The sequence below is a fragment of the Dryobates pubescens genome, chromosome 4 (assembly GCF_014839835.1).
Source record: "Dryobates pubescens isolate bDryPub1 chromosome 4, bDryPub1.pri, whole genome shotgun sequence".
Lineage (NCBI taxonomy): Eukaryota > Metazoa > Chordata > Aves > Piciformes > Picidae > Dryobates > Dryobates pubescens.
The window spans coordinates 4,936,369-4,964,211 of record NC_071615.1 but is presented as its reverse complement, the minus strand read 5'-3'; the positions used below and the strand labels follow the sequence as shown (position 1 = coordinate 4,964,211).

The window sequence follows — 27,843 nt, the reverse complement described above, 5'->3', positions numbered from 1 at the left end:
TCAGCTGGCTCCCTGCTCCCACAGGCTCCCCTGTCCCCATCGCTGTAGCTGAGCATTTGGGTCTGCACAGTCGAAACACACACCGGCAGAGAGGGACAGCCCCTGCCGTGTGCACACCATGGTTTAAATGCACAAGGTGGAGGGGAGTGATACTTACATCACTTTACAGATGGGACAGACACATGCCAAGGCCAAGGTTCTGCTCCCCAAAGGGGTGAAAGCATCCAGTTGCTCCCGAAGAGCTGGAAGTGCTGACGGAGCTGTCTGCTGGGAGAGGAACAGGTTTTGCAGCACACAAATCTAGGGCACTGATGAGAGGCAATCTAGGGCATCAAAGAGCAGAGATCTGGATAATCAAGGAGATCTAGGGCATGGAGGAGCAGAGGTGTAGGCACTCAAGGAGCAGAGATCTAGGACATTGAAAAACAGAGATCTAGATAATCAAGGATCAGAGATCTAGGGCATAGAGTAGCAGAAGTCTAGGCAATCAAGCAGTAACAACCTAAGGCATCGAGCAGAGTTGCTCTAGGGCATCAGGGAGTGGAGATGTGGGGCACTGCAGCATGAGACATGATCTGTCTCACAGGGATGCTTCCAGACCACCAGCATCACACCTGGTCTCAGAGTGCTACTGAGAGTCAGGCAGGAAGGCAACGATGCTAGTGCTGGGTGCAGCCTGACCAACCTTTCACAGCCCAGTGGAGGGGAGGACAAACTTACACAAGAAACTCCACACAGCATTGTAAGCTCACAGGGCTTGTTCAGGACAGCTGAGCCTTGACTGGCAGCCACAGGGTCCTCCGAGGGGAAAGCATGGATTTGCTTCAGTGGGAAGGAGCCTGCCTCCACAGCCCCAGCAGCAGTAAACACAAGCTGTCTGAAAACCAGAGTCATGTTAGCAGTTACTGATCTATAACTTTTAACCAATTTCTTTTTTACACTACTGGCTTGAGTCCTAATTTTCTCTCTTTATGCTGGGCACTAGGCAAACTCCACTCCATCAGCAAAAAAAAACAACCCCTGTGGGCCAATCTGTGCCTTCCATCGAGCTGAATGATGGAGGACTGGAACAATATTTTTCAACAGATCAGTTCCTGCTCAGGGTAGTGGTGGCCATTATGCAAATGAAGCTGTAAGAAGTTTAAAAGTCTGGAACCATTATATTTCTTGATTTCATTAAGCTCAGCATGAGCAGGCCAGTTAAGATGACAGAGCAATCCCATTCCGGGGCTTACACACCCCCACCCCTCTCACAAGAGTGGTGATTGCCCCTCGTGGGTGCTCCCAGCAGCTGTACTGGGGGCACTGAGGCTTTTGTGCTGCAGCCTGCAGCTGGGTGAGGGGTGAGGGACAAATGTCTCTGAGCAGCTTAGCTCGCAGGAATCCCCTGGCAGATGGCTGGGAGGGCCCTGCTCGGCACAGCAGGCAGACAGCCAGGAGGATAAGGGGGGGGGAAGGGGGGAGATGGGGGATCAATTACAAGGGCCTAATTTCCTGATGGCTCCTTGGGGATTTTGCTCCCCTTCAGGGCACCTGCACAAACTCTCTCAGGGGAGACCTTATTGCTCTCTATAACTATCTGAAGGGAGGTTGTAGCCAGGTGGGGGTTGGTCTCTTCTCCCAGGCAACCAGCACCAGAACAAGAGGACACAGTCTCAAGCTGCACCAGGAGAGGTTTAGACTGGATGTTAGGAAGAAATTCTTCATAGAGTTCTTCATAGAAAGAGAGATTGCTCATTGGAATGTGCTGCCCAGGGAGGTGGTGGAGTTGCCATCATTGGAGTGTTTAGAAGGAGACTTGATGGGGTGCTTGGTTCCATGGTTTAGTTGATTAGGTGGTGTTGGATGATAGGTTGGACTCAATGATCTTGAAGGTCTTTTCCAACCTGGTCTGGTCTGGTCTGGTCTATTCTATTCTATTCCATTCCATTCCATTCCATTCACTCCTAATTCACTGCCCAGACCAGAAGAAGTTGCTCAAGCAACTGGTGTGCACAGAGGTACAGGCACAGAGTTACAGGCACAGAGGATTCTGCTTCACAGAGCAAGGCAGGAAGCAGAAGGAGCACAGTGTAAAACCTCTTTCCTTCTGCTCTGGTGCTGGACACAGACATTTCCCCACCATAACAGCAATATGAGGAGCTAAGGACTGACATATTAAGGCATGATGTTATAGGGCAGAGGGATTTGTACTCCCTGGTGCTCAGGTGGAGGCTGTTCCTCCTCCCCTCTCATATCAGACACAAATATGCCTTCACAGCCACCTCTGTCCTTTCATGCATCCTCCACCCCACCAAGGCACAGAGACACTCACTAGAGCAGCAGTGGAGACAGACACACATACCTCTGTGGCTCTTCTCAGCTGAGGGTATCAGCAGCCAGGTCCTCTTCTCAAATAGAAAACAAACACATAGCCCTGTCATGCCAGCAAGGAAATGATGAGGTCCTGGGATTCAGCCCTTGCATCAGTGTCTTAAGGAAGGGAATGGGTGGTACCTGGCCAGCCACAAAAGCCAGACCACCCTGCATGGTCCAGCAACCCTGTGAGGATCACAGAATTGTCAGGGTTGGAAAGGACCTCAAGGATCATCTAGTTCCAACCATCCTGCCATGGGCAGGGACACCTCACACTACATCAGCTTGCTCAGAGCCACATCCAGCCTGGCCTTAAAAACTTCCAGGGATGAGGCTTCCACCACCTCCCTGGGCAACCTGTTCCAGTGTCTCACCACCCTCATGGGGAAGAACTTCTTCCTAGCATCCAATCTGAATCTACCCATTTCTGGTTTTGTTCCATTCCCCCCAGTCCTATCACTCCCTGACACCCTCAAAAGTCCCTCCCCGGCTTTCTTGTAGCCCCCTTCAGATTCTGGAAGGCCACAATTAGGTCACCTTGGAGCCTTCTCTTCTCCAGACTGAACAACCCCAACTCCCTCAGTCTGTCCTCACAGGAGAGGAGCTCCAGTGCTCTGCTCATCCTTGTGGCCCTTCTCTGGACCCCTTCCAGCACCTCCACATCCTTCCTGTGCTAGGGGCTCCAGAACTGATGCAGTACTCCAGGTGGGGTCTCAGCAGAGTGGAGTAGAGGGAGAGAATCACCTCCCTCAAGCTGAGAAGCTAACTCTCTTTCCTGTACCCCCCACTTCCAGCCATCTAACAGACCCAAAAGAGGCAGTGACACATGCAGCCTCACATGTATGTGTGTGTGTGTATTTGCAGAGGTCTGGAGAATAGAGATCACAGCTTGGCACACTAATGGATCCCAGCACTGTAATAGCTCCATTATAAATGGCAATGTCTCGGAGCATTACTGCTAAAGACTCTACCTTTTAGTGTTGAAACTTTTAATTGATTTTAAAATACACAATCAATCACAGTTAATCAAGGAATCATGAAGAAGCTATCGTACACAGATACACAGAGACAGCCATATAAACCACAATTAATGGCCACTTAAGCAATGGTAGGAATGAAAATAGGATTATTTATTAGTGCCTCCGAACGGCAATGGAGAAAGCAATGAAGCAGTAGCACAGGGTGGGTGTTAGAAGCCAAAGTTTGGGGTGGGTAACATCAAGTGGCCATAATGACTTCTGAGTGAACAGGTCAATGACATAAGAGTAATTTTACCAAGTGAGGAAGATGTTGGGTTTCCCTCCTCCAAAGACCACCGCTGCCCCACAGCCACTGGTGAATGTGATCTGTCCTGAAGGAAGGTGGGGGCCAAGCTGAGACCAGTTCCTGGATTCTCACCACAAACCCAGACTCTTTCCCAGGGCCAGACTGCAAACCTGTGAGGCATAGCCTTGCTCCATGGCAAGGGGATGTGTAGCCCCTTGCCAAAAATGCCTCTAGGCTGCCTTTAGCCAAACTTCATTACCTGTGTCTCCTCCTGTGGGTTGTTTCACCAAACACCAGTGCAGCTGGACAGCTTTAGCTTGAATATCAAGGACAGTGATTCAAATCCACCCAGATGCCCTGTTCCAGCCTTGGAGAGACACTTCCTCACATCTCAGGGTGACACATGGCCTGAAGGGTCAGAAGGGTGAGCAAAGCAAGGATGGTGAGCCTGGGGCAGGGCAAAGAATTCCATGGAGGCAGCTTGGAGGACCCCTAAGGTCTGTCCCCGACCACAGCTCCAGGTGGTCTGTCGAGGATTTAGTACAAAAGACTATTTCACCTAAGCTGGCTTTCTTCACACCCACATAACATAACACTGATGAGGCTCACACAGATCAGTCCCACCTGTGCTGCCTTCACACCCATTTTGCTCTTGGTTATGCTAGATCCAGATCTTCCCGTGCCTGGTTGCAATGCCTGCTGTCCCCAGGGACAGGCAGAGGCACAGTGATTCAGCCAGCAAGCAGTGGCAGAGCTCTGCTCTCTGCTGGAACACTGCCCTCACCTTGCTGTGCTGCACTGAGAGTGCACAGCTTTGCAGCCAGAGCCTTGTAGTTTCTCTTAAGTTAATGCATCCAGGACCCCACTTGCAGCTGCCTGGAGCATGATGCAATGGAGAGGCAGTGATGAAGTGACCCCTAGTAAGGAGGAGGGGAGAGTCCAGAAGAAACTTTGTCCTGTTGCACCACTGCCTTGCAAGCAAGTGGCATCTAACTCCAAAACAGCACCAGCACATCACCCTAGCTGGTGTCCTTGCAGGAAGTGGGGACTGGGTGAGTCCCTCTTTCCTTCCTAGAGCAGGAGCACAGATGTCTGCTTGTGCACAGACAGTTCTGTACTGAGATGGAGGTCTCAAGCTTGACCATTGGACAGCTTTTAGCACTGAACTGAAACCCCTGTTAGTCATCTCAGATCACAAACCAGGCTGCACTGCTGGAGGCCTGAAGAGGAGTTGATAGCAAGTCAGACCTCCACAACCACATCTTCCCTGGGGTTTTGGTGTGGGGCTGAGGGTGCTGCAGCACCTCACTTCAAGTCCTGCCCACCAGCAGCCTCCCTCCCTCCCATGGATTGACACCTTCCTCTCCTTCAGCATCTCTTACTGCCTCGCAAGTTGGCCCCAGGATGTTTTATCACACCACAGCACATAACACAAATGAAAAACAAAGGGGGAACATTTGAGTCATTTTTTTAATATATTCATCCCTGTGCAGGGGAACAATGATCCATCTGATTAAATCTGCATGCTAAAGTTTATTAAACCAGGTTGGCCTCTCGCTTTCTCTCTCCTTTAGGCAGGGACAGGCTCATTAAAATGAACACGCTCTGCTGTTTCCCCATCACAACCCTGCTTCACAGCATCTCCATGCTGCCACTGTCTCACAGGCATCACCAGGAGCTGATTAAATGGGCTCTTCAATTCAGCTTTCTCTGGCAAGCACCACAGGAGCCAAGCCTTGGTGTGGCTTTTTGGCAGAGGGTTGGAGATGCCTTCAGGCTGGCACTGCTTCAGGGCTGCCTGCAGCATGCATCTGAGAGGATCTAAGAATGATCAGGAGGGAACTGGGAGGGCCAGGACTGACCACTCCAGCCCTGTCCCAGCACCTGATGTGTCACTTACCTCCTCCTGGGCTGTTTCTCATCTGTAAAATGGGTCTGATGGGCATTGCTTCCCTCCTAGGATAATTAATGGCTATAAAGCGCTTTGGAACCTGCACTAAGAATAAACCCATGGGTAATGCCAAGGTGACAAGTGGGCATCTAAGACAGTCTCTCTCCTGGGACCAAGCTCCTGCACAGACTCCTGAGTCTGCCAGCAGATGCCCACCATGCAGCCCTCACACTCTCCTTGGACTAGCCCAGGAGGGTCCCCAACCCACTCAGGTACCCTCTCTGGGCAGGCATTTCCAGCAGGCCAATGTTTGCTGCAGCTCCTCTTCCTCCTCTGCAGCCCTTGTGATGCAATCTAAGTCTGTTACCCCTTGGTGATAACAGTGGCTTAGGCCATATAATCCCTCTTTTACTTGACTTTGGGTTATTTTGAGCAGGAGATTAAAGGAGATTATCTGCATCACCTGAGATGCTGCACTTTCTATCTCTACCCCCTTCCCTCCACCCCCAGCCCTGCACAACAAACCCCCTCCTGTCTTCCCCTGTCTTCCACCACCATGGCCATGTGGTGGTCCATTATCAGCCTTGCTTCTTGGGCCCAGCTTCTCACCTGGCCATCCATGTAATCTGCACACCTGTATTCCAAGCCAAGCCCTGAGATACTCCACAGAGGAAGAAAAAGCAAGGAGGGCATCCCAGTGCCCTGCAGCACTAATTTGGATGAGCTGTTCAGTGGGCTCCTCCCTGAGAAGAAGATGGTGGCAGAGAGTATAAAGAAGTCCTCCTTTGGGCACGGGGAGCTTGTGCCAGGGTGTGCTGCCACTTGTCTCAACAGCCAGAGGATAGGGAAGGATTATCTCTTTGCAGTATCCCACACTATAAACCGAAGTATCCCAGCAACAAAGGAAAAAACCACTTGTAAAATGTCTTTCTCATGCCCCAAGAGGAATCTTCACCATTTGGCAGCCTGGGCATCATCCAGAAAGGGCAGAGAGCTCCTTCCCATGTGCTGGAGACCACATGCTGCTCTCCAACTCACTTCAGCTTGGCTTAACAAAGCACTTCAGTGCTGGTTTGAATTCCTCCCAAAGCCTTGCTGAAAACAGCAGCTTTGTTGAATCAAGGTATCATAGAATTATAGTATCATAGTATCAGTCAGGGTTGGAAGGGACCACAAGGATCATCTAGTTCCAACCCCCCTGCCATGGGCAGGGACACCCCACACTAGATCAGGCTGGCCAGAGCCTCATCCAGCCTGGGCTTAAACACCTCTAGGGATCCTCAACCACCTCCCTGGACAACTCATTCCAGGGCTTCACCACTCTCATGGGGAAGAACTTCCTTCTCACCTCCAGCCTGAATCTCCCCACCTCCAGCTTCATTCCATTCCCCCTAGTCCTATCACTACCTGAGATCCTGAGAAGTCCCTCCCCAGCCTTCTTGTAGCCCCCTTCAGATACTGGAAGGCCACAATTAGGTCACCTCGGAGCCTTCTCTTCTCCAGACTGAACAGCCACAACTCCTTCAGTCTGTCCTCACAGGAGAGGTGCTCCAGCCCTCTGCTCATCCTCATGGCCCTTCTCTGGACACCTTCCAGCACCTCCACATCCTTCCTGTGCTAGGGGCTCCATAACTGGATGCAGTACTCCCCAGGTGGGGTCTCACCAGGGCTGAGTAAGGGGGAGAATCACCTCCCTTGACCTGCTGGCCACGCTTCTCTTGATGCAGCCCAGGATGTGATTTGCTTTCTGGTCTAACCAGACAGAACTACTAGCAGTGACCAGGCAAGTTAAATCTCCTTCCTAGCCGAGGCAGAGCTGCCCCAACACCCCAGTGGTTGGGAGCAGCTACCAAGAAGCAATAATTCCCATGGAAAGCAAACACCCACAGCTGGAATCCCACCAGCAGGTGTGACCTGTGTGCATGTTCATGGCAATCTCACACCCTCATGGGCCTGTTGTTCCTCATTTCTGACTACACCAGGCGAGAATCCATCTGCCGCCTCGGAAATTAATAGCAATCATTAAACAACAACAAAAAAAGAGAGCTGGCAAAAAAGAAAGCCTGAGGTGAAAAGCAGCTATTTCTGCCAGGGAAAAAAAAAAATGAATTAAAACTATTTAGACATACAGAAAGTCATTTATTACTGTGAAGTCCTCCCTCCACCTGGGGTTTAAATCTCATTACAGTTTGTCCAAAACAGATGTTACCCTTTTAGCAGTAGATTATTAACGACAAACTCCATTCCCCCGGAGAGTGTGGCTGTTCTGGGTTCACTTGCTTTATCAACTTGGGTAACCTCCACAGGAAATGTTTGTGAGAAGGACAGGCGATCCAAATCCTGGCAGAGTTCCCTCTTCCTATTGTCTTGGACTCCAAAGTCCTTTTGGAGGTCTCTGGACAAGCAGACAAATACAGCAGCACAGAGCATGACCACAGATCCTGCTAAGGAGCAAATGTGATCTAGTGTGAGGTGTCCCTGCCCGTGGCAGGGGGGTTGGAAGTAGATGATCCTTGAGGTCCCTTCCAACCCTAACAGTTCTATGATTCTGTGATGCTGAGGAAAGGCTTTCATGTGCCACAAGTCCATGCTGGCACACCAATAGTTCCTACTGCTGCTTTCCCACCAGTAGTTTAGCATTACCTTGTGTGTCAAGACAAAATCCTTGCATCCACATGACCTGTTTTTCAGAGCTTCTCTGCTTCTACCCACACAGTTTTGGGTAGAAGGCCATTTGGTTGGGATGAGGCTTGCTGGCACCATAGAGGAGTCCCAGTGGCCCCTCATACCTATGGCTGAGCATCCCCTATGGGCAAAGATGAGCTTTGCTTGTTCCTACAAGTACATGGTCATACTTCAGTGGGAAATCAGATGGCCTTGAGAAAAAGTCTGGCTGGCATCTACTTTAAGCAGCTAAGCCCACAGTAGAGCCACAGTTTTGTTCTGTTCAGATGTAACATAATTAGCATAATAAAGATACCTGCTCCAGGAGCCACATTAACCATGCTGTAAACACAATCAAATGAGACATTAATGTCAGCTCCACACAAATATGGATATCTGGTTGCCCAGCCATCTCCCTGACCATTTCAGGTAGGAGGAAACACATCCCCAACACTCTCCAGAGACCCTACTAAATAGATGTTCTTATAATGCCTCCTGCGATGCCAGCAGGTACCATCTATTCTGGGACTATTGATGATGGGAGCCAGTACTGGCATCTTAAGGCTCTCTCAGAAGATAGAATAGAATAGAATAGAATAGAATAGAATAGAATAGAATAGAATAGAATAGAATAGAATAAGAAATTAACCAGGTTGGAAGAGACCTTCGAGATCATTGAGTCCAACCTATCATCCAACACTATCTAATCAACTAAACCATGGCACCAAGCACCCCATCAAGTCTCCTCCTAAACACCCCCAGTGATGGTGACTCCACCACCTTCCTGGGCAGCCCATTCCAATGGGCAATCACTCTTTCTATGAAAAACTTCTTCCTAACATCCAGCCTAAACCTCCCCTGGTGCAGCTTGAGACTGTGTCTTCTTTTTCTGGTGCTGGTTGCCTGGGAGAAGAGACCAGCCCAGTCTACAAACCTCCCTTCAGGTAGTTGTAGAGAGCAATAAGGTCTCCCCTGAGCCTCCTCTTCTCCAGGCTAAGCAAGCCCAGCTCCCTCAGCCTCTCCTCACAGGGTTGTGCTCCAAACCCCTCCCCAGCTTTGTTGCCCTTCTCTGGACACATTCCAGCAAGTCAACATCTTTCCTAAACTTATTGCTACCAGTATCATTTTCTACAACCTGAGGGAAGCAGCAGGAGCTCTGCTGCTGCCCATGCATGTCTGTGAGTAGACATTGGTGGAGGAGAGTCATTCTCTCAGCCACACATCCAGACCCACCAAGCCACCACCATCAGGCTGGGACCACTGTCCAACATCCCTCAGCACTGGAGGGTGCAGTGGGGCTGAACACCCTCCCTTCATGGGGGCCAAATGAAGGTGCTTGTGGCATGGGTATTTGTTTGTAGCAAGGGTATTTGACCCAGGAGCAGTGTCCCACAAAATTCTTAGCAGAAAGAGCAAGTGCATATTTCCACTGCTGAGACAGCAGACCCACAGCCTGTTGATGTGGGGCTATCTTTTTCAGTAGAAACACAACAGCTGTTTGGGTCAGGAAGTCAGGACATAGGTAGGGTTGAAAATATTGCAGAGGACCTGTCTTGACCTAGGTAAGGAGATGAGACTCCCTCCTCCAAGACATGCAAACCTGAGCTCCTCCAGCAGAGCTGTGTGCAGGGGCAGGGCTGTTCTGGGTAAGCTGTGTGTGGAAGGTGGTCATGCTTGGTTTCCTCTGCAATGCTGTGATCCTGAATAAACATTAGATTGGGTTTAGAGAGCTGCCCAGATAATCATTAACCATCTCCTGGCCCATGACAGGAAGCCAGCCTGCAGCACTGAGCTAAAATTAGGCCTGTAGGGCACTGGGGCTTACCAGGCACTGCTATATGTGGTCAGAAACCCCCTTCAAAAAGTGGTCAACCAGAGGTTTCAGCCTTAATCTGTGCTCCTCAGCTCCAAAGGGCAAGAGCTAGATCATTAAAATCACAAAATAATTTAGGTTGGAAGAGGCATCTGGAAGTCTTCTCCAACAAAAGAAGCAGGACCAACTTCAAAGGTGAACAGATCAGAGTTTAGCAGAGTGCTTGCCTACAGCATAGCCATAGCAATTCCTGTGTGCAGGACACTTGCTGATGAAAAGGTAAGCTCTTTTTTGCCTACCTGAAGATCACAGCAGACCATTACCATGAAGTCCTACACGAGCTGGAGATTTTCTTGCCCGTTTCCCAACACTCAGCAGTGCAATCCACTTGGAAACTGCAGCTGAGGCAGGCAGCGAGTGGAGACCCACACTTTTTTGGCTTGAGACTCCTTCACAGGGGAAGAGTGAGACAGAGAGAGGTAGGAAAGAGTCCTTTTGAAAGCATGACCATCCAGAGAAATCAGAGCAAACAAAACTTTCATGCCTCTCAAAGTGTTTCTAACAAAGCTAAGCATTTTATGGATTCACCAGCAGGTTTCATCCTGCATAAAAGTGTATTTTCCTGTGTGGGTAGCCAAGGGTTATGCAGGCCTCCTGCAAAAATAAGGTAATGAACAAAAGCAGTAAACCCCTCTTCCAAACAGCAGCAAAGATCTAAGCAAGGATGAGAATGCAGCAGAGATAAGGCATGGTTCAGACTGGCAGCGCTGAGGAGCACCAGCAGCTTTGCTTCCCATTGCAGGGCTGGCTCCCTCTGTTGTAGCAGTGCTAGAAAACCCATGCTTTGATTTGCAGTGCTGTTCACAGGCTGGGTGAGGGCAACAGGAGTCCTGCTTCCACACCAGACCTCTGTTTCCCCCCAGCTTCACATCAGTGTACCCATTCCATAATGGAGAGGGGATTCAAGCTGATTATTTCTAAGGAAGAAATCCATCAAGTAAGTATTAGAGAGGCATTCTCCCATGGAAACACACTCTTCTTATTACTACTGTCACACCTGATCTCTTAGTTCTCCACATCCCCTAAAATCTTTTTCTTCATCTTCCTCTCACTGCCCCTCTAATTGCATTCCTTGGCTCTTTGAGGGCTCAACTGCACTGTCAGAGGTTGGAGCTGACATTTCTTATATTCCCAAGCTGATCATTTCAGAAGGCTGGTTTAATGCACAGGTAACCCAGCTGGGCTACAGAGGTTGTCCTCCAGGAGGATCATTTATGCCTTTACTTAAACTCAGTGGTGAATTTTGCTCAGTGGTCCACAGCAGTGTGTGATAGGGTTGTCATCTCAATAGACCCTGGAAGCTAAGCAGCATGAGATGGATGTAAATGACTTCAGACTGCAGCTGAGTGAAAAGCAGAATGACTGTACTTCCTGAAATCCCAAGAGCTAACCTGTCTTGAAAATATTGTCATTGTAACCAAGAATCTATTTTGTTGTAGAACAAGAAAAAAGGCTCTTAGAAACATTTGTGCAAACAGATTTGCTTTGGCCATTCTCAGACTGCAGCACTGGTCACAGCCTGGCTCACCACCACACTCTCAAAGACCAAACATAGCTCTTTCTAACTTGAGTAAAGGCAAATCTTCCCTATAGTCCTACAAAGCTATCTGAAAACAACCTCTTTTACATCTTCCTATAGTCTTCTAAAGCTATACAAAAACCTCTTCCAACATCTCCCCCAGCTGCTGTTTGTTTCTCCCAGCCTGCCCCAGACAAGCGACTGCTTCCCCATCCCTCCCACCTGGCTGCTTGTCTTCGCTGTGACCTCCCAAGGTCTCAGTGAAAGCTTGCCTGTATGTGATGCTGGGAATTATCTCTCAGCTCCTGTGTACCTCTCTGCTTCATTCTTTCTTCATCTCTCTTCAACCCTCAGTGGAAAATATATCTCTTCTCCCTTGCCTATTTTTCTTAAATAATGAATAATAGCAGGAGAGAGAGTTGAATTGACTGGAGAACTCTATTATCTAACACTGTGAAGCAGCTGGGAATAAGGTTGGGATGCACAAAATGCTACCTTACCCCTGTCTATGGAGGCAATATTAATACCAAGACCTCTGGATATAAAATGAATTTCATAGGCCTGGGAATCTTTATTATTCAGCGTGGTTATGCTTCTGACCAACGCCATGCGGCAAGAGGCATGTAGCAAACACCAGGAATACGAATGAGCAGAAAGAACCTGCCTGGGAGCCTTCATTCCCCACCTGACACACACAGGATGGATGTCAAGCCATTCAGGGGAGGCTTCACCACTAATAAATGTTTTCTCTGCCATCTTGAAGCTGCCTCCTTGGGTTGTTTTAAGCATAATGAAGAGCCAAGGTTGGAGTTTGAGATTGAATTAGTCGCCTCTTTGGGTGGCTCCACTTGGATCGTTTGTAACATGCTGCTCCCAGTTTTGTAGTGGGGATCCTTCATGTCTTGGTAAAATTGCCTGAGTAGCTGTGAAAGAGGATGTAGGAGAGGCTGAAACATGGCCAGCTAAAGGTGGAGCAGCCATGGAAAGGGAAGCCCTGGTGATGCAGAAGTGCAAGGAGAGGAGCCCTGCGGGGGGTGTGTGTGTATGCAGGCACGGTGCACACATATTAACCTGGCTCCTTGCCTCCACCCAGTAAAGCTCATCCACAGTTTGAAATAACTCACCCAGCAGAATAACAAAATCAGGAATTGAGTGCCAGGACAGGAGATTATTCTATGTGCTGCCCAGCTCGCTCTCCCTCTGCCTACCCAGCCCCCATGACTGCTTTGTTTGCTTCCTTGCAGCTGCTGCTCTGGTTTAATTTACTGACATTAGTCAGGAGATGGATGCAAAAACTTTCCAGCGAGCCTGCACTGGTCTTCGGAGCCCCAGCCTTACCTTTTCCTTTCACTTCCCTTGTTGTGGATTTTCAGCCAGGACAAGGTTGTGCTGCTCATCTGGTGCAGGCTGCAGCCTCCTAGACATCACAAAATCACAGCTGTCCCTCTTGGCAGTCTTTTAATGGGGACCAGAGCTAAAGAAGCAGGGACAGGTAGGAAGAGACAACATGTCAGGTCAGGGTTGAGGATTAGCAAGGATGGAAGCATGGATCCAGGCTCCAGCAGGGATACTGGAGATCAGAGGCAACATGTAGGAGTAGCAAGGACTGAGGGAGTTACCATTGTGCCTTTTGGGGCTTCTGTAAGCCATGGAAGCCCAACATCTCAGCTGGACAAACCATGGTGGAAAGCAGGAGATGAAAATACAGCAGTGTCTGAAGTGCCCAGGTAACTGTGCAGGAATGGTATTTCCTGCAGGGTACTGGGTGGGTACCATGGCCTCCCCATGGTGCCACCGTTCAAGACATCTCAGATCAAGATTAAATTCATCATTTCAAATCATTGCTATTCTTATTCCACACCATCTTCACTGCTCTCTTTTGCTTCTTTCTCAGTCAGGGAAAGAGAATCCCAAACTGCTGCTTTTCCAGGTGTTTTTCCACACTAGAGTTGTAGGTGGTACGATCCCAGGTTTTCCCAGGCAGCTTTGTGGAGGGTCAGAGGACTGGGAAAAGTAGTGTGCATCTGGGCTACCAGGAGAATAAAGGCTGGACAAAGATAAAGCAGGGAGGCAGGAGGGTTAAAACATTGGCTTTTCTTACAGTTTCTTCTGCAGGGAGGAGGCAGGGTGAGTCTCTCCCCGGCTCTCCAGAGCCACATCCCAGCAGCAGGTCAGAGACAGCAAAGCTCCCTTGGCCAACCGCCTGCTCTATTTTTGTTCTATCAAGCCTGGGATTTCAGAAGCAGAAACAAACAGAAAAGGGAGATTAGAGGCGAGGTAAGAGATAGAAAAGGGAAGAAAGAGAAAGCTCCTGGACGTCTGCTCTCTGCTGTTGCACGGGGAGATGAGTCGGGAACACCAGCAGCGCCCTGCTCCCTCCTGCCTTGCGTCACTCGGCGCCGGCTGCGGTGGCAGCGCTCCCCGGCAGGCACACCCCCACCCCACCCGCCTCGGAGTGATGCTGGGAAGCAGGCTTCCCGAAGCCGAGGGGGTGAACAATCATGCCTTCTGTGCAAAGTAACAAGCCCCACTTCTCCGCTCCCCAGTCGTGTCCCGGCAAGCTAATAAAAAGGGAGATTAGCCCCTCTTCCCTCTCTTACATCTCCTTAATGCTGCCATTTTATTCACACTTTGCAAAGCAAATAAACCAGCAAATTGCTTGCTTTAATGAGCTGAAATTAAACTCAGGCTGCTGATGAAATGCCTTTTTTCCCTGCTTTCTGTTGTGGGGAAGGACTTGTCTGATAGGCAATACACAGGAAAGAAAACACTCAGCAGGAGCCTTATTGAACGTGTTTGAATCACTTACCATTGCTCTTCTTCATCCCTGACACCTCCAGTTAGATTAGGGAAGCACATGGGTGATAAGGAGACTAAAGGAGATCAGCCTGCCAAGGTTCATCGAGGGTCTGTCTCTGCTCTTGCTCATGGGGTGGTCCTGCTTCACTAGTTTGTGCCCTCTGACACAGGCTGCAGCGCACAGCCTCCCCAGGGAGGAGAGACACTAAACCTTCATCTGCAAGAAGAAGGCTGGTCTGGCTCTGCTGAGCAATCCCAAACACCTGCCCAGAGAGGATGATTGGGTCAGAATGGGAGGTAGAGGAGACAGGGTAAGTGCTTGCTAAAGAGAACATGCCAATGTGCCTGTGCTGTCTCCATTCGGCAGGGCTTCCCCTGCGTGTAATGCACAAGCCCATGGAGGGTGACAGGGAGATGCTCACACCAAGGGCAAGCACTGCAGGGCAGCAGGCAAGAACTCTCTGTGCCATCCCAAAGGGACAGTTGAGGCAAGCCATTCCTTATGTCTCTGATGTCCAGGACTACCCTTCTCCCACATCCTTAGGGACAACATTCACCCCCATGGGGACTCACTAAGGAGCTGGAGACTGGGCTGGTCCCTGTGGCAGAAGTGAGCAGACACATCTAGAGCCCAGCTTGCAGCTGGAGGGAGAGAAACTCTCCATCTGCAGCACAATACATGTGCTGGGGTTTTCAGCCCAGTAAGAGGAGCTCAGGGCACTTTCCTTCAGTCTCCCAGAGCCCCGTGAAGTGCTGTCATTATCTCACAGCACTGGAGAGGAGGCTGGAGCACAGAGAGGTTAATTGAGTTGCCCAGTGCTGGGAGGGATGCAGCAGCAGACGTCTTTCAGCCTGGCACTGCAGCCCATACTTCCCTGTCAGCTGAGGTGTTATGGGGGGACACTCACCTTCAGTGTCTCACAAAGCACAGTTCTTCTTCCCTTCCTCACTCTCTCCAAGGATTCATCCATGGCAAAATGAGCTGCCAGGTCCTAGGGAAGCATCCCAGGGCAAGGAGAGCACATCCCAGTAAATGTCCTCCTGCCTGTGCAGCAGGGTTTGTTCCCCCAAATGGAGTTACCTGTAATATCATGATCACTGTGGCTGGCTGTTGTTCTCTCCCACAGCCTCACCTCCCCCAGCAGCTGGTGGGGTGTCTGCTGGAGGACATGAGAGAACTGACATGAGAGCAGATCTTGTTATTCATGTAATGGAAACCCAACTGTGCCACCAGGGAATAGGCTCATTGTTCACAGTTCAGAAAGAGCAAATAAACTGTTTTACTGCTTATTATTACTGGCCTGTTTACTGAGGTATAAACTGTGAATGGTTAACAGTGATCTCTGCAGTGAAGCATGGTCTGCTTCATTGCTGGGTATCATGGGTGGAAAAAAACCCTACCCTGATTTCTTCAGGAGAAGGGCAAGGGTATGGCATCTGGCCCTAACTGCCCCTTGACAATCAGTCTCATGCTGATTTTCAGCTGTGAAGCACCAAGCACAGTCCTTTCACTGCCTGGACACTGGGGAATGGATTAGAAAGCAATTTCTGGATTTATATTATTTTTCAGATCCAGTGAAAGACAATTTAGACAGAAGTGGTGCCCCTGTCTCCATCACAGATGCTCAAGAAGCCACCAGCTGTGTTTTCAAGTGCTGGTGGTGTCTTTCCTGCCTCCTACAGCCTACCCTGGGACAAGGGACACAAGCAGACCTTTTGTTCCCAACCAAAATCTCAAGGAGGATATTTCTATATAGACCATGTTGTCTTCTCCTCATTTGTGGGCAACTCCATCTCTGCCACAGCACTTCATTGCATCCATCCTACCTGCCCAGAGAGCTCTTTGGTGGTAGAGATATCCATGGAGGATATTCCCAACATCTTATGGAAAAACGTGACCCAGGAGGTGCTGATGGTCATGCAGTTTCCTCCTCCTTCAAAACAGCTGCTTCTAGCTGGGGAAGGAAGGTCTTGTCCAACCTTCTGCAAATACTGCTGTTATGTCACTGAATGGCTGAAGGTCCTCCCCACCTCTGCATGATTTCATCTGGGAGGGAGAGAGCAGTCTTGGAGACAGGCAGCAAGTTCTTCCACAGACAAGAACATCAGATGGTAGACAATTACAGTAGTATGTTTTGCAGTCAAAGAGTGTCCTGAAACTACTGTTCAGGCTCCCAGAAACAGGGACAGGCACTTCATCCTAGATGCCACACAGCAATGCAGTCAGAGAGACACGGCGTCCTCAATCAGCATCCCGTTCCATGGGCACCGCTGCTGCACACACCAGCACATGAGACAGTTAGGATTCCCCTCAGCAAAACGCTGCAGCATCAAATCTACATCAGAGCAAGTTGTCTAGACTTCATCTGCTCACAGTGGAGAGGAACAGACACTTCTGGGGCATCACTCCTCTCCTCCTTTGGTAGACACCTAAATAGGTCAGACGGATGGTGTTGGTCTCTGAACTGCCTATAACGTGATGCTTGAAGTGGGCTTGGAGAATGACCTCCACTGTCAGTGACCACCTTCCCTTGTGCTGCCAAACCAGGCTGGTAACAGCACCCAGATAAACCAAGCTGATAGAAGTTTAGAAGCAACTGCCTAACATTAAGAGGGGAGTTAGACACATCTCCAACACCTCCAAATGCTGTCGTTCCTTTGTGTTTAGTTTGTGCTTGTGTTTTGTTTTGAGCAGGTGAGCCGAGGGACCGAGCTGGGACAACGAGACCCACAGAAGCACCTGGAGATGGGGACCAGTGTGGCAATGGGCAGCAAAAAGAAAGCAAGGAGATGTACTATAAAACGTGAGAGGAAGGGTTGTCTCTAAGCCAGAGGGATTCCTCCATACGAGCACCTAACTTCATGAGTCCCTCTCCAAGATGCCAGAGACCTGGTGATGTGGGACCAGCTTCAGCCACCCAGGCCTTGGTAGTAGTCCCCGGCCGGTGGCTGCCGTGCACCGTGGGCACCGAGGTCTGCTTTCTCCACAGACGCTTCCCCCCTGTCTCCAAGCCATGAGGAGAAGGGAGAGGCGAGCAGAGCTGCTGAAGAAGCACTAGCCCACGTCTTCCTGGCTCCCGCCCCAGTCTCCGCTTCCAGCAGACCAGGAACCCCTCCTCCACGCCGCCCTTCCAGATGGCAGGTCGCCGGTGGGCTGTGACATCAGCCCTCTGCATATGCGTGGCAGCCATCTCTCTCCTGCACACCAGCGGGGTGCAGGCAGACTGCTGGCTCATTGAGGGGGACAAGGGCTTTGTCTGGTTGGCCATCTGCAGCCAAAACCAGCCCCCCTACGAGTCCATCCCCCAGCAGATCAACAGCACCATCGTGGACTTGCGGCTGAACGACAACAAGATCAAGAGCGTGCAGTACGCCTCGCTCAGCCGCTTCGGCAACCTGACATACCTCAACCTGACGAAGAACGAGATCTCCTACATCGAGGACGGTGCCTTTTCAGGACAGTTCAACCTCCAGGTGCTGCAGCTGGGTTACAACCGACTGAGGAACCTCACCGAGGGCATCCTCCGGGGCCTGGGGAAGCTGGAGTACCTCTATCTCCAAGCCAACCTCATCGAGACCGTCACCCCCAATGCCTTCTGGGAATGCCCCAACATAGTGAACATTGACCTGTCCATGAACAGGATCCAGAGACTCGACAGCAACACTTTTCGGGGCCTGAACAAGCTCTCTGTCTGTGAGCTCTACAGCAACCCCTTCTACTGTTCCTGCGAGCTCCTCGGCTTCCTGCAGTGGCTGGAGGCTTTCACCAACATGACGCGCACGTACGACCGGATGCAGTGCGACTCCCCGCCCGACTACATGGGCTACTACTTGCTGGGCCAAGGCCGGACTGGCTACCGCAACGCCCTGAGCATGCTCTCTTCGCTCTGCACCGGTGGCTCCTACACTGTGATCCCTCGTTTTTTCCCTCCCAGGTACCAGGTGACCACGGTGCCCTCCGAAAGCCCCTGCTCTGAGGAGGAGTGCTCCTCTGGCGACGGCACGACCCCCCAGTTCTCTCTCTTCACGCCCATCGGTGAAACAGAGGTGCGCCCCAACATCCAAGTGAAGCACCTCAACCACAACTCGGCCGTCCTCACCGTGCAGATCCCCTATCCCTTCAGCAAGATGTACATCCTCTCCCAGTTTGAAAACGGCTTCTCCTCCATGATCACCAAGCTCAGGAAGAAGGAGGAGAACATCACCGTGAGCAACCTAGTAGCACAAAGAGATTACACCTACTGCGTAGTCTCTGTCCACCAGTACTCCAAGTACAACCACACCTGTGTCACCATCACACCCACCAGACCCAACCGCAAGGAGCCAGTGCCCACCCCTTCCACTGCCACCCATTACATCATGACAATCTTGGGCTGTCTCTTTGGCATGGTGATCGTCCTGGGCGTTGTGTATTACTGTCTCCGGAAGAGGCGCCAGCAGGAGGAGAAGCACAAAAAGGCTGCCGGCAGCATGAAGAAGACCATCATTGAGCTGAAATATGGGCCAGAAATGGAGACCACCAGCATCACCCAGCTGTCCCAGGGACAAATGCTGGGTGGGGAGACGATGACCCGCATCCCATACCTGCCTTCTGCTGGCGAGGTCGAGCAGTACAAGCTGATTGACAGCAGCGAGACCCCTAAGGCCACCAAGGGAAACTACATGGAGGTGAGGACGGGCGAGCAGCCCGAGAGACGAGACTGTGAGCTGTCCCTGCCGCCAGACACCCAGAGCTCTGTGGCTGAGATCTCCACCATTGCCAAGGAGGTGGACAAGGTGAACCAGATCATCAACAACTGCATCGATGCCTTGAAATCTGAGTCCACCTCCTTCCAAGGGGTGAAATCGGGGGCAGTCTCCACGGTAGAGCCTCAGCTGGTGCTCTTATCAGAGCAGATCCCCAGCAAGCACGGATTCCTCTCCCCAGTCTACAAGGAAAGCTACAACCACCCTCTCCAGCGACACCACAGCATGGAGGCGGCTCCCAAACGCTCCAGCACCTCTTCCAGTGGCTCCATACGGAGCCCCAGGTCCTACCGCTCCGAGGGATCGGGCCACAAATCAGAAGCCAAATACATCGAGAAGACGTCCCCCACCACCGACACCATCCTCACTGTGACGCCGGCCGCGGCCATCCTGCGGGCAGAGGCGGAGAAGATCCGTCAGTACAGCGAACACCGGCACTCCTACCCCAGCTCCCACCAAGGGGAGCAGCACGACAGCATGGCGGGGCGAAAGCCCTCCATCCTGGAGCCTCTGACCCGCCCTCGCCCCAGAGACCTGGCCTACTCCCAGCTCTCGCCTCAGTATCACAACCTGAGCTACACCTCCAGCCCGGAGTACACCTGCAAACCGTCGCACAGCATCTGGGAGCGCTTCAAACTCAACCGCAAGCGGCACAAAGACGAGGAGGAGTATATGGCAGCCGGCCACGCTCTACGCAAAAAGGTCCAGTTTGCCAAAGACGAGGATCTCCATGACATCTTAGACTACTGGAAGGGTGTCTCTGCCCAGCAAAAGTCCTGAGTCCTCACAGAACTCGTGACTTAACACACTAACTGGACCAAAAAAAAAACCCAGAAACCCGCAGCAGCTATTTTTATTCAGACTGTCTTTGAAACAAAAATAAAAATGGAAAAAAAAAATCAATAAAAAAATAAAAGAGAGAAGAAATTATGAAACAAACAAAAAAACCACACACAAAAAAAATCTATAAATATCCTATATAATATATAAAGAGAGATGTTTAAAAATAAACAGCAAGTCCTCACGAGGGTGAGAGGCACACCAAATTTGAACACACAAACTTTACAGAGCAAACTGTGGAGTGGAAAGGAGAGAGAGAGAGAAAAAAAAAAAGTTTTGTTTCATTTTGGGTTTTTTTAAATAAATTTTTTAAAAGAGAAAAAAGAAAGAGAAAAAAGGAGAAAATGAAAAAAGAGAAAAAAGAGGGAAAAAAAGAGAAAAAAGAGGGAAAAAAAGAGAAAAAAGAGGGAAAAAAAGAGAAAAAAGAGGGAAAAAAAGAGGAAAAAAGAGAAAAAGGGAAAAAAGAGGAGAAAAGAGAAAAAGAGGCAAAAAAGAGGAAATAGAGAAAAAAAGAGGAAAAAAGAAAAAAGAGGGAAAAAAGAGAAAAAAGAGAAAAAGGGGGGAAAAAGAAAAAAATTAGGAAAAAAGAGGGAAAAAAGGAGAAAATAGGGGAAAAAGGGAAAACAGAGAAAAGGAAAAAGGAGAAAAAAGAGAAAAAAGAGGGAAAAAGAAAATAGAGCAAAAAAGGAGGAAAAATGAGAAAAAAGGAAAAAAGAAAAAGAGAGCTAAAAGGAGAAAATAGAGGAAAAAAAGAGAAAAAGAGGGAAAAATGAGAAAACAGAAAAAAAGAGGAAAAAGGGTTAAAAAAGAGGGAAATTGAGAAAAAAGGGGAATAGAGAAAAGAAGAGGGAAAAGGGTTAAAAAAGAGGGGGAAAACGGGGGAAAACGGGGGAAAAAGGGGGGGAAAGGGGGGAAAGGGGGGAAAGGGGGGAAAAGGGGGGAAAAGGGGGGAAAAGGGGGGAAAAGGGGGGAAAAGGGGGGAAAAGGGGGGAAAGGGGGGGAAAAGGGGGGAAAAGGGGGGAAAGGGGGGGGGAAAGGGGGGAAAAAGAGAAAAGAGGGGAAAAAGAGAAAAGAGGGGAAAAAGAGAAAAGAGGGGAAAAAGAGAAAAGAGGGGAAAAGAGAAAAGAGGGGAAAAGAGAAAAGAGGGGAAAAAGAGAAAAGAGGGGAAAAAGAGAAAAGAGGGGAAGAAGAGAAAAAGAGGGGAAAAAGAGTAAAAAGAGGGGAAAAAAGAGGAAAAAACTTGACTCTAAAAAGTCAAAGAGCAGGCAGAGAGCTGAGGTGGCCTGGCGTTCCCCCAATACTGCATTGCATGAGTCCCTTATTCCGTGATTTTGTGGATTCTTTGTGAACAGTTTGTGTTCTTCCTTCCCTTCCAAAATCGACAGCGACAAAAAAAACCAAACAAACAAAAAACAGGAAAAAAACCACAAAAAAATGAAAAAAAAAAAAAAAAGGAAAAATAAAACAAAAAAAAAGAGAGAGAGAGAAAGAGAGAGCAGAAGGAGCTCCTTCCTTTGGGCTGGTGTTTTTTTTTTCTGCCAAACGGAGTCTTCCAGTTTAGACTTTCTCCACCCGGTCGAAGGCCCGTTCCACACATTTCCACTCACCAAGAGCTTTTAACCACCACACATTGCATTGTAAACCCAAGCTGTTAATTGTACAGAGAAAAAGAAAACATAATTCTATATTTGCAATGTTTGCTGTATAATGAGAAAGAGAGAGGAGGAGGAGGAGAAGAAGAAAAAGAAGAAAACAAAACAAAACAAAACAAACCACCAAAAACAATACTACATCTACTAAAAAAAAAAAAAAAAGAAAAAAAAAAAAGAAAGGAACAAAAATATATATCTATATATCTATATCTCTATATTCACCTGTTTGTACCAGGTTTTAATCATGGATTTTAGAGAAAGAGAAAGAGTTTGGTTTGAAGGACCTTTTGTTTTGTCGGTTGGCTGATGGGATGTGTTTTGGAGCAGGGTGGGGAAGGGAGGGGTGGGGAGGGGAGGGGAGGGGGTCGTGCTTGGGTTTCTAAATGTTTGGGTTGGATTTCTCCCCACAACTGTCTTGTGTCCAAGGTCTCATCACTTCCAAATGCATCAAGAAAAAACTCCCAATCTCTACCCAGGAAAGCAGAATCCCTCCCCGCCCTGCCCCTTCTCCATGTGGTGCTTAGCTGAGAAGGAGCCACCACACAGTGGGGTTTCTCCTGCAGGTTTAAAGGTATCTCTCCCCAACAGCCATAACTGGAGAGCAGGGGTGGGTGACCCTCATACTTTTCAAGATGGGAAGGTGATGATGAGTTAGAGCAGAGGGCCTCTTGCTACTGTCCAGGGAAAGACATCGTTGAGGAGTGTGTTTTTTTAAGACACAGCTTGAGAACTATTACTATAGCACAGGCCCTGGCCCAGGGATCCTGCCTGTAATTCCTAGGACCAGTGCACATCCAACATCTCCCCAAACGCAGCCCCAGTCACAGCAAGGAGTGCAGCACCTCCCACCTGCAGCCCCAGTGCTGCCTGTGGGACAGTTTGACTCCCATTTCACATGAGGGCTTTGGAGGTGGAGAACTCTTTTCTGGACAGCTCCTGAACTCTGAGACTGGAAGGGAAGGGATTTGCTTTGTGTTCATGTCCTGTGTCCACACAAGCAACCATGTGCCCCTCAAACATTGCTCTCCAATGCCTGTCCAAGACTCAGTAGCATTTTGCCCCATCTCTAAAATACTCAGAGATGGTGTCCTACACATGAGATGAGGAGGAGGGAGGTGTTGAAGCCATGAAGGAAGTCATAAGTCATACTGGTGGCTGAAAGACTGTTTTGCCCCAACTAATCCCAGCAAGCCCCCATGTCTCACCCCGTGACCAACACAAAGTGGGGGCCACACAATGGCCAGGGAGCTGCTCTGCTTGACCAGTGAGTGTGTGGGAAAGCAGCAAGCCAGCCTGATGAGGTGATAAGGTTTTCAAATGTAACCCTTTGGGGCCCTGCTGCTTGCCAGAGTTATTGGCTTGCATCCTGCTCACAGAATTTTCCGGATGGGCATCCTGAGTGCTGAGGGATGAGCACTAGGGCCCAGGGAGCAAGCCATATCCCAGCCTGTGATTTCAGTATTTCAAAGCAGTTCTGACAGGTATTCCTGCAAAAGGTTATGTTTGTTCAGAAGGGAGCTGAGCCAGGGAGACACAGAGCAGGCTGGGATGTGCATGAGTTCATTCCCCGTGGTTATTTGTGTAGACAACAAACTATTAGCAGGGTTTCATAATAAAAGGCAAGCAATTTCCCCAGGAACATACTCACTCCACATGGGCAAAGGCACATTCCTCCACCTCCTCCAGCTGCCCCAGATCCTGCCCACAGTACTCAGCTTCCTGGGGCTGTGTCTTCCTCTCCAATCAGTGAGCAGGGCCTGGGAAAGGGAGCTGAGGATCACCTCTCACTTGTTTCATGGTTGGTCTCTCCACAAACCTCAGCTGTAGCACCTGGACCAAAGCAAACCCTTCAGCTGAAACCACCTTCCCCTGCAAACCCTGAGTGCCTGCTGGAGAAACAAAACTTGGTCAGCAAGGATGGATAAGGTAGTGGGGCCTCCTGGTCTCAGAGGAGGCTAGGATGGTCAAAGGTGGTGGCAGTTCATGTGTTAAGCTCAGATGCTCCAGCAACAGCAGTGACTGATAGAGAGGGAAAGACCTTCCTCAGTCACCCCCCTCAGCTGACACCAGTTCACACATCATTTTGGAAATGACATCATGACCATCGTCTCCTCAGCAGCCAGGAGCCCTGGCACAACCAGCCCAGCAGAACAGCTTACTGTAGAGGCAACAGCACGTCAGCAGCGAGCTCATCTCCTCCTGGGGCCACTCATTTTGCTCCTCTGCCTCTGTTTCCTCCTCCTCTGCAAAATGTTTCTGTGCAGTGTTGAGGGCGTAGGCTGGTGGGGAGGCTCCATTAATTAATTGCCTGTCTGTGAAGCCCGTTTAGCTCCTAGAATAAAAGCTGCTAGAGAAATGCAAGGTTGTTAGTGGCATAAAGCAGCAGGGGCAGATGAAATCAAAGCCTGGTTCTGTTTTCACACCAGGACTTCACTGGTCATAAACCAACAGAGACCAACACAGGAAATGTGGCACGGCGGTGCTGGCCTTTCTGAATTAAACACTGCCCAGGTGCAGGCTCTCTGCAGCTAGAGAAAAAGGAGGGTTAGAAGAGGCTCCTCCATCTCCAAATCATCTCCAAGGAAGGTACCTGCCTGCACATGCAACCATAGTTGATGGGGCCTCGCCATGAGTCTCAGAGAGCTCCAAATGGTGATGAAACAATGGCTGTGCTGCTGAGCACCTTCCAGCCTCCTTGCCCTCCCTCCAAGACAGAGTGCAGTCTTGGCAGCTGTGGTCCATCTCCCTCTTGGAGGTGTGGAACCTTCCCCTAGTCTGGCACTTGAGTCTCCTGCTGGCTTCAACTGAGTCTGCCATGAAAGCAAATGCAAATCCCATGGGAGGACATAGAATCAGCATACATTGAGTTGGAAGGGACCCTCAAAAGTCCAATGCCCCTGCAGTGATCAGAGACATTCTCAACTAGATCAGGTTGTTCAGGACCCCATCAAGTCTGACTGTGAATGTCTCCTGGTATGGGGCCTCCACCACATCTGCAAGGCTGTAAGAAGTCAAGAAGGTGCTCCCTGTTCACCACTCAGACCATGACAGCCAGACTATGTTGGCTCTGCTCAAATCAAGTCAATGACCTGAGGTGTTTACTGGGTGGTGAGACTCTTCCTAGGGCTGCAAGCACCACTGGAGCTCTCTCTCTTCCAGCCTTATTGATGCTTATGGGTCAGGCCATGTGTCCACATAACAGCAATGCCCAGGAGCACCGGAAGGCCAGTGGCAGAGCAGAGCCCTGGGCACAAGCTCCACCAGCCCAGCCAGCTCCCACAGCTCCAAGCTCCCTCACTTCCAATGACCCCAGCTAAGCCACCTCTGCCCCACTTCTAAATCAGCCCTTCCTTGAACTGGGGATGAATCTTTCACCCAAGAGCTCCCTTGCCCAAGACCTCCAGACTCATCCCCATGGTGGGAGTGGCTCTGCAGAAAGCAGCAGCTGCAACACAACCCCCTGGGTCACCGCTTGCCGCAGCCTGGCTGTCTGTATTGCTCTGGAGCAATAAATCTTGCAGGAGAGGGGGTGGGGGACAGAGTGCTGGAGATGGCTTGATCATACAAATCCTTTGGGTGAGGAAGGTGCAGGGGAGACCAGAAGCTGCAGAGGGCTGTGCTGTGGTGCTGCTGGACCAGACTCAAAAGCAGAGGATCGATGAGGGGGATCGAAGCCAGCACGCACTGCACTGGGCTATTTTTAGCACAGCTGGCAGAGCAGGAATTTGGGAGCCCAAGTCAGAAGTTACTTGCATCTGTGAGTGATCCTTAGGGGTAGCACAAACAATGCACTGCCCAGGAGCACGCTAGCCTGTCTGGTTTGGGACCCACTCACCCTGGCTTCAGATCCTCCTCAGTGCACACCATGCTCCTCTCCTCAGCAGTGTCCTGTGGGCACAGTGCCATCATCCCAAGGACTGGGGGTGTGAGCACGAAGTGGGGAACAGAAGACAGAGGAGAGAGATGATGAGGGGGTTATTTGGAAAAACCCCCAATCCTGCCTTAAATGTGCAGGGGTTTTGAACAGGTCTTGCTCTGCAGCAGCATGGTTGCAACATTGCATAGCTTCAGGGAGCAGTGCCAGACAGATATGGACCTCAGAGTTGCCCACAAGTATTCTCCTCCACTTCCTCCCTCTGCATTTACTCACCACAGGGTTTCCATCATGAAGACCTAAGTTGATTTTCCTGGGTAGGTGTCTGGAGATGAAATTGTTTAGAGAGATGTACAGCACATTTCCACTCCTGCATCTCCAAACCACTGCCTTCAGCCAATGCCCTGAGGTGCTGGAGGCAGTAAAGCTGCTGGAGTGCATGGCTGGTGGTCCTGGAGAAGCCAAGCCAACAGCTAGTCCTTGGCTTGTAACAGGGAGCTTGGCTTCACCTGAATACTCACACTCCACTTCTTCACATCTCTGTTGTGTCACACCCTCCATTTTAGTCCTCTCAGCCAGTCCACCAGCACCACTACAAAAGTGGAAGAGATTCTCCAAATGTCACCTTGAGAGTTTTGCTCACTCCCATCTTCCCCCCTTGCCCCACCCAGTACTCAATGAGGAGAAACTGATCCAGAGCAAAGCTGCTTTCCTGGCCTCGGTTTCCTCTGTGCAAGGGATGAGAAGACACAGAAGTATCAAGGATGTGGATTTTCACCACATGGGGATTAGCCAGGTTGGATGCTCATTTTTACTCTAGTTTTGCTGCCCTTTCCTTGGCCCAAGCTGGATGTGAAAGCACCTGTTTCCCACCTTCTGCAGCTTCTCTGTCCCTGAAGGGTAGCCAGAGGCATCTGTTGGGTATCTGACTCTGCCTGTGTGTGCTGCTGCAATAATTCAGTGGGCACATTAAGGACACAGGGTGTGCTGTTGTTCCTCTACCTGCCAACAGCTTCTCACATCCCACCAACATCGGTTTTTTTCACACTCAGCTCAGCTGTCTGGAAATAGCCATTTGCTGCTCACCTTTACTTGCCTGGCTATTAAAGAGCTCATTAATGTGCTCCATCCTTGCTTGCTTTGGGACTAAAAGATTTCCATTTATCAGCTTTCTCATGGTTTATATCATCTCCTCTCTTCACTGTGCTATGCCCTTTTCTAATGAGCTGCTCTCTCCTGGTCCATCTTCTCCATTAAGCCCAGCAAGTGCTGTCCCTGGGTCGCCTTGCTCATCTCCTGGATCTATCACATTCTTTAGTGTTTCCAGCTGTGAAAGGAACTGATTAGCCCCCACACAACATCCATGCTTTCCTTCCCACCCCACTTGCCTTCCTTGCAGTTCCCCAGCTCTCTGGTCTGGCTCATCCCACCACAGTATCCACCCTTGAGAGCCTCTTCTGTCCCTGGCTGCCTTGCCCTGATCTGCAGGGGTGTGATGGGATGCCTCAATGTTTGTGTGTGGTGCCTGAAGCTTGTCTCTGCTGGGGGCCTCTTAAATCTTTCCCTTTCTCTCAGCATCGCTTTTACACAGCAGAGCTCTCCTTGGGCATCTCCTGCCCTGCAATCAAGAGCTACCCAGCCCATCTGAGCAGCAGGAAGCCTCTCTAGGTACTGCAAAAGCTCCTCTGTGGTCCCATCAGTAAACACTGGCACTTTTAACACAATGCAGCTAAATTAATTAATCTAATTCCACCACATTTTCAGCCAAGATACAAAGGTTCCCATTCCCTGCAGCTGGGGCTTAAGCCTGCTTCTCCCCAAACGTGCCCCACCTGGGAGCTGTGTTGCAGCAAGATTTGAGGGAGCAGGAGCAGAGCAGCTGTTGGGAGTTGCTCCAAGGGGCTGGCAGAACCAGCGAGCCCCTAGCCAAGTGGCCATGCAGCATGTGGGCACAAGTTGTCTGCCACTGCCCATCTGAAACATCCCTGATGTGTTCCTCTCCCTGAAGGCTGAGAAGGAGTTTGCATGCACCAAAGCTCTTGTAGTTTGGGGTTGTTTTTCCCAGCCACCTCAGGTGCTGCAGGAAGAGATAGTACCTCTCCACACTAACCTTATCTCAGTTACATCCTTAGATCATTCTGGCTGTAACAACACTACCACCCACTCCAGAGTTCACACACAGACGTCTCTGCCTGGGAATCCCGGGCAGAACCGTGCAGCCCTATGCATGAGAAATCCTTTAAGTGCTGACAGATGACAAGCCCCTGAGCTGCTCCACAGCCTCCTCCAGTCTTGCAGGGTGATCACAGCTCCTAAAAGACAGTCAAATGCAGAGACCAAGGCTTGGGGTAAGCCATGTTCCGG

General features: G+C 50.1%; 1 protein-coding gene across 1 annotated transcript in view; it reads left to right on the top strand.

Annotated features, from left to right (window-relative positions):
• ELFN1 (extracellular leucine rich repeat and fibronectin type III domain containing 1) overlaps positions 1-20,054 on the top strand; it is a 93,202-nt gene extending 73,148 nt beyond the window's left edge. The window contains exon 3 of the mRNA XM_054180347.1: positions 17,063-20,054. Within this exon, the coding sequence (XP_054036322.1) occupies positions 17,503-19,893 (2,391 nt within the window). The 5' untranslated portion in view covers positions 17,063-17,502 and the 3' untranslated portion in view covers positions 19,894-20,054. The remainder of the gene's footprint in view (positions 1-17,062) is intronic.
• Positions 20,055-27,843: the final 7,789 nt, after the last annotated feature.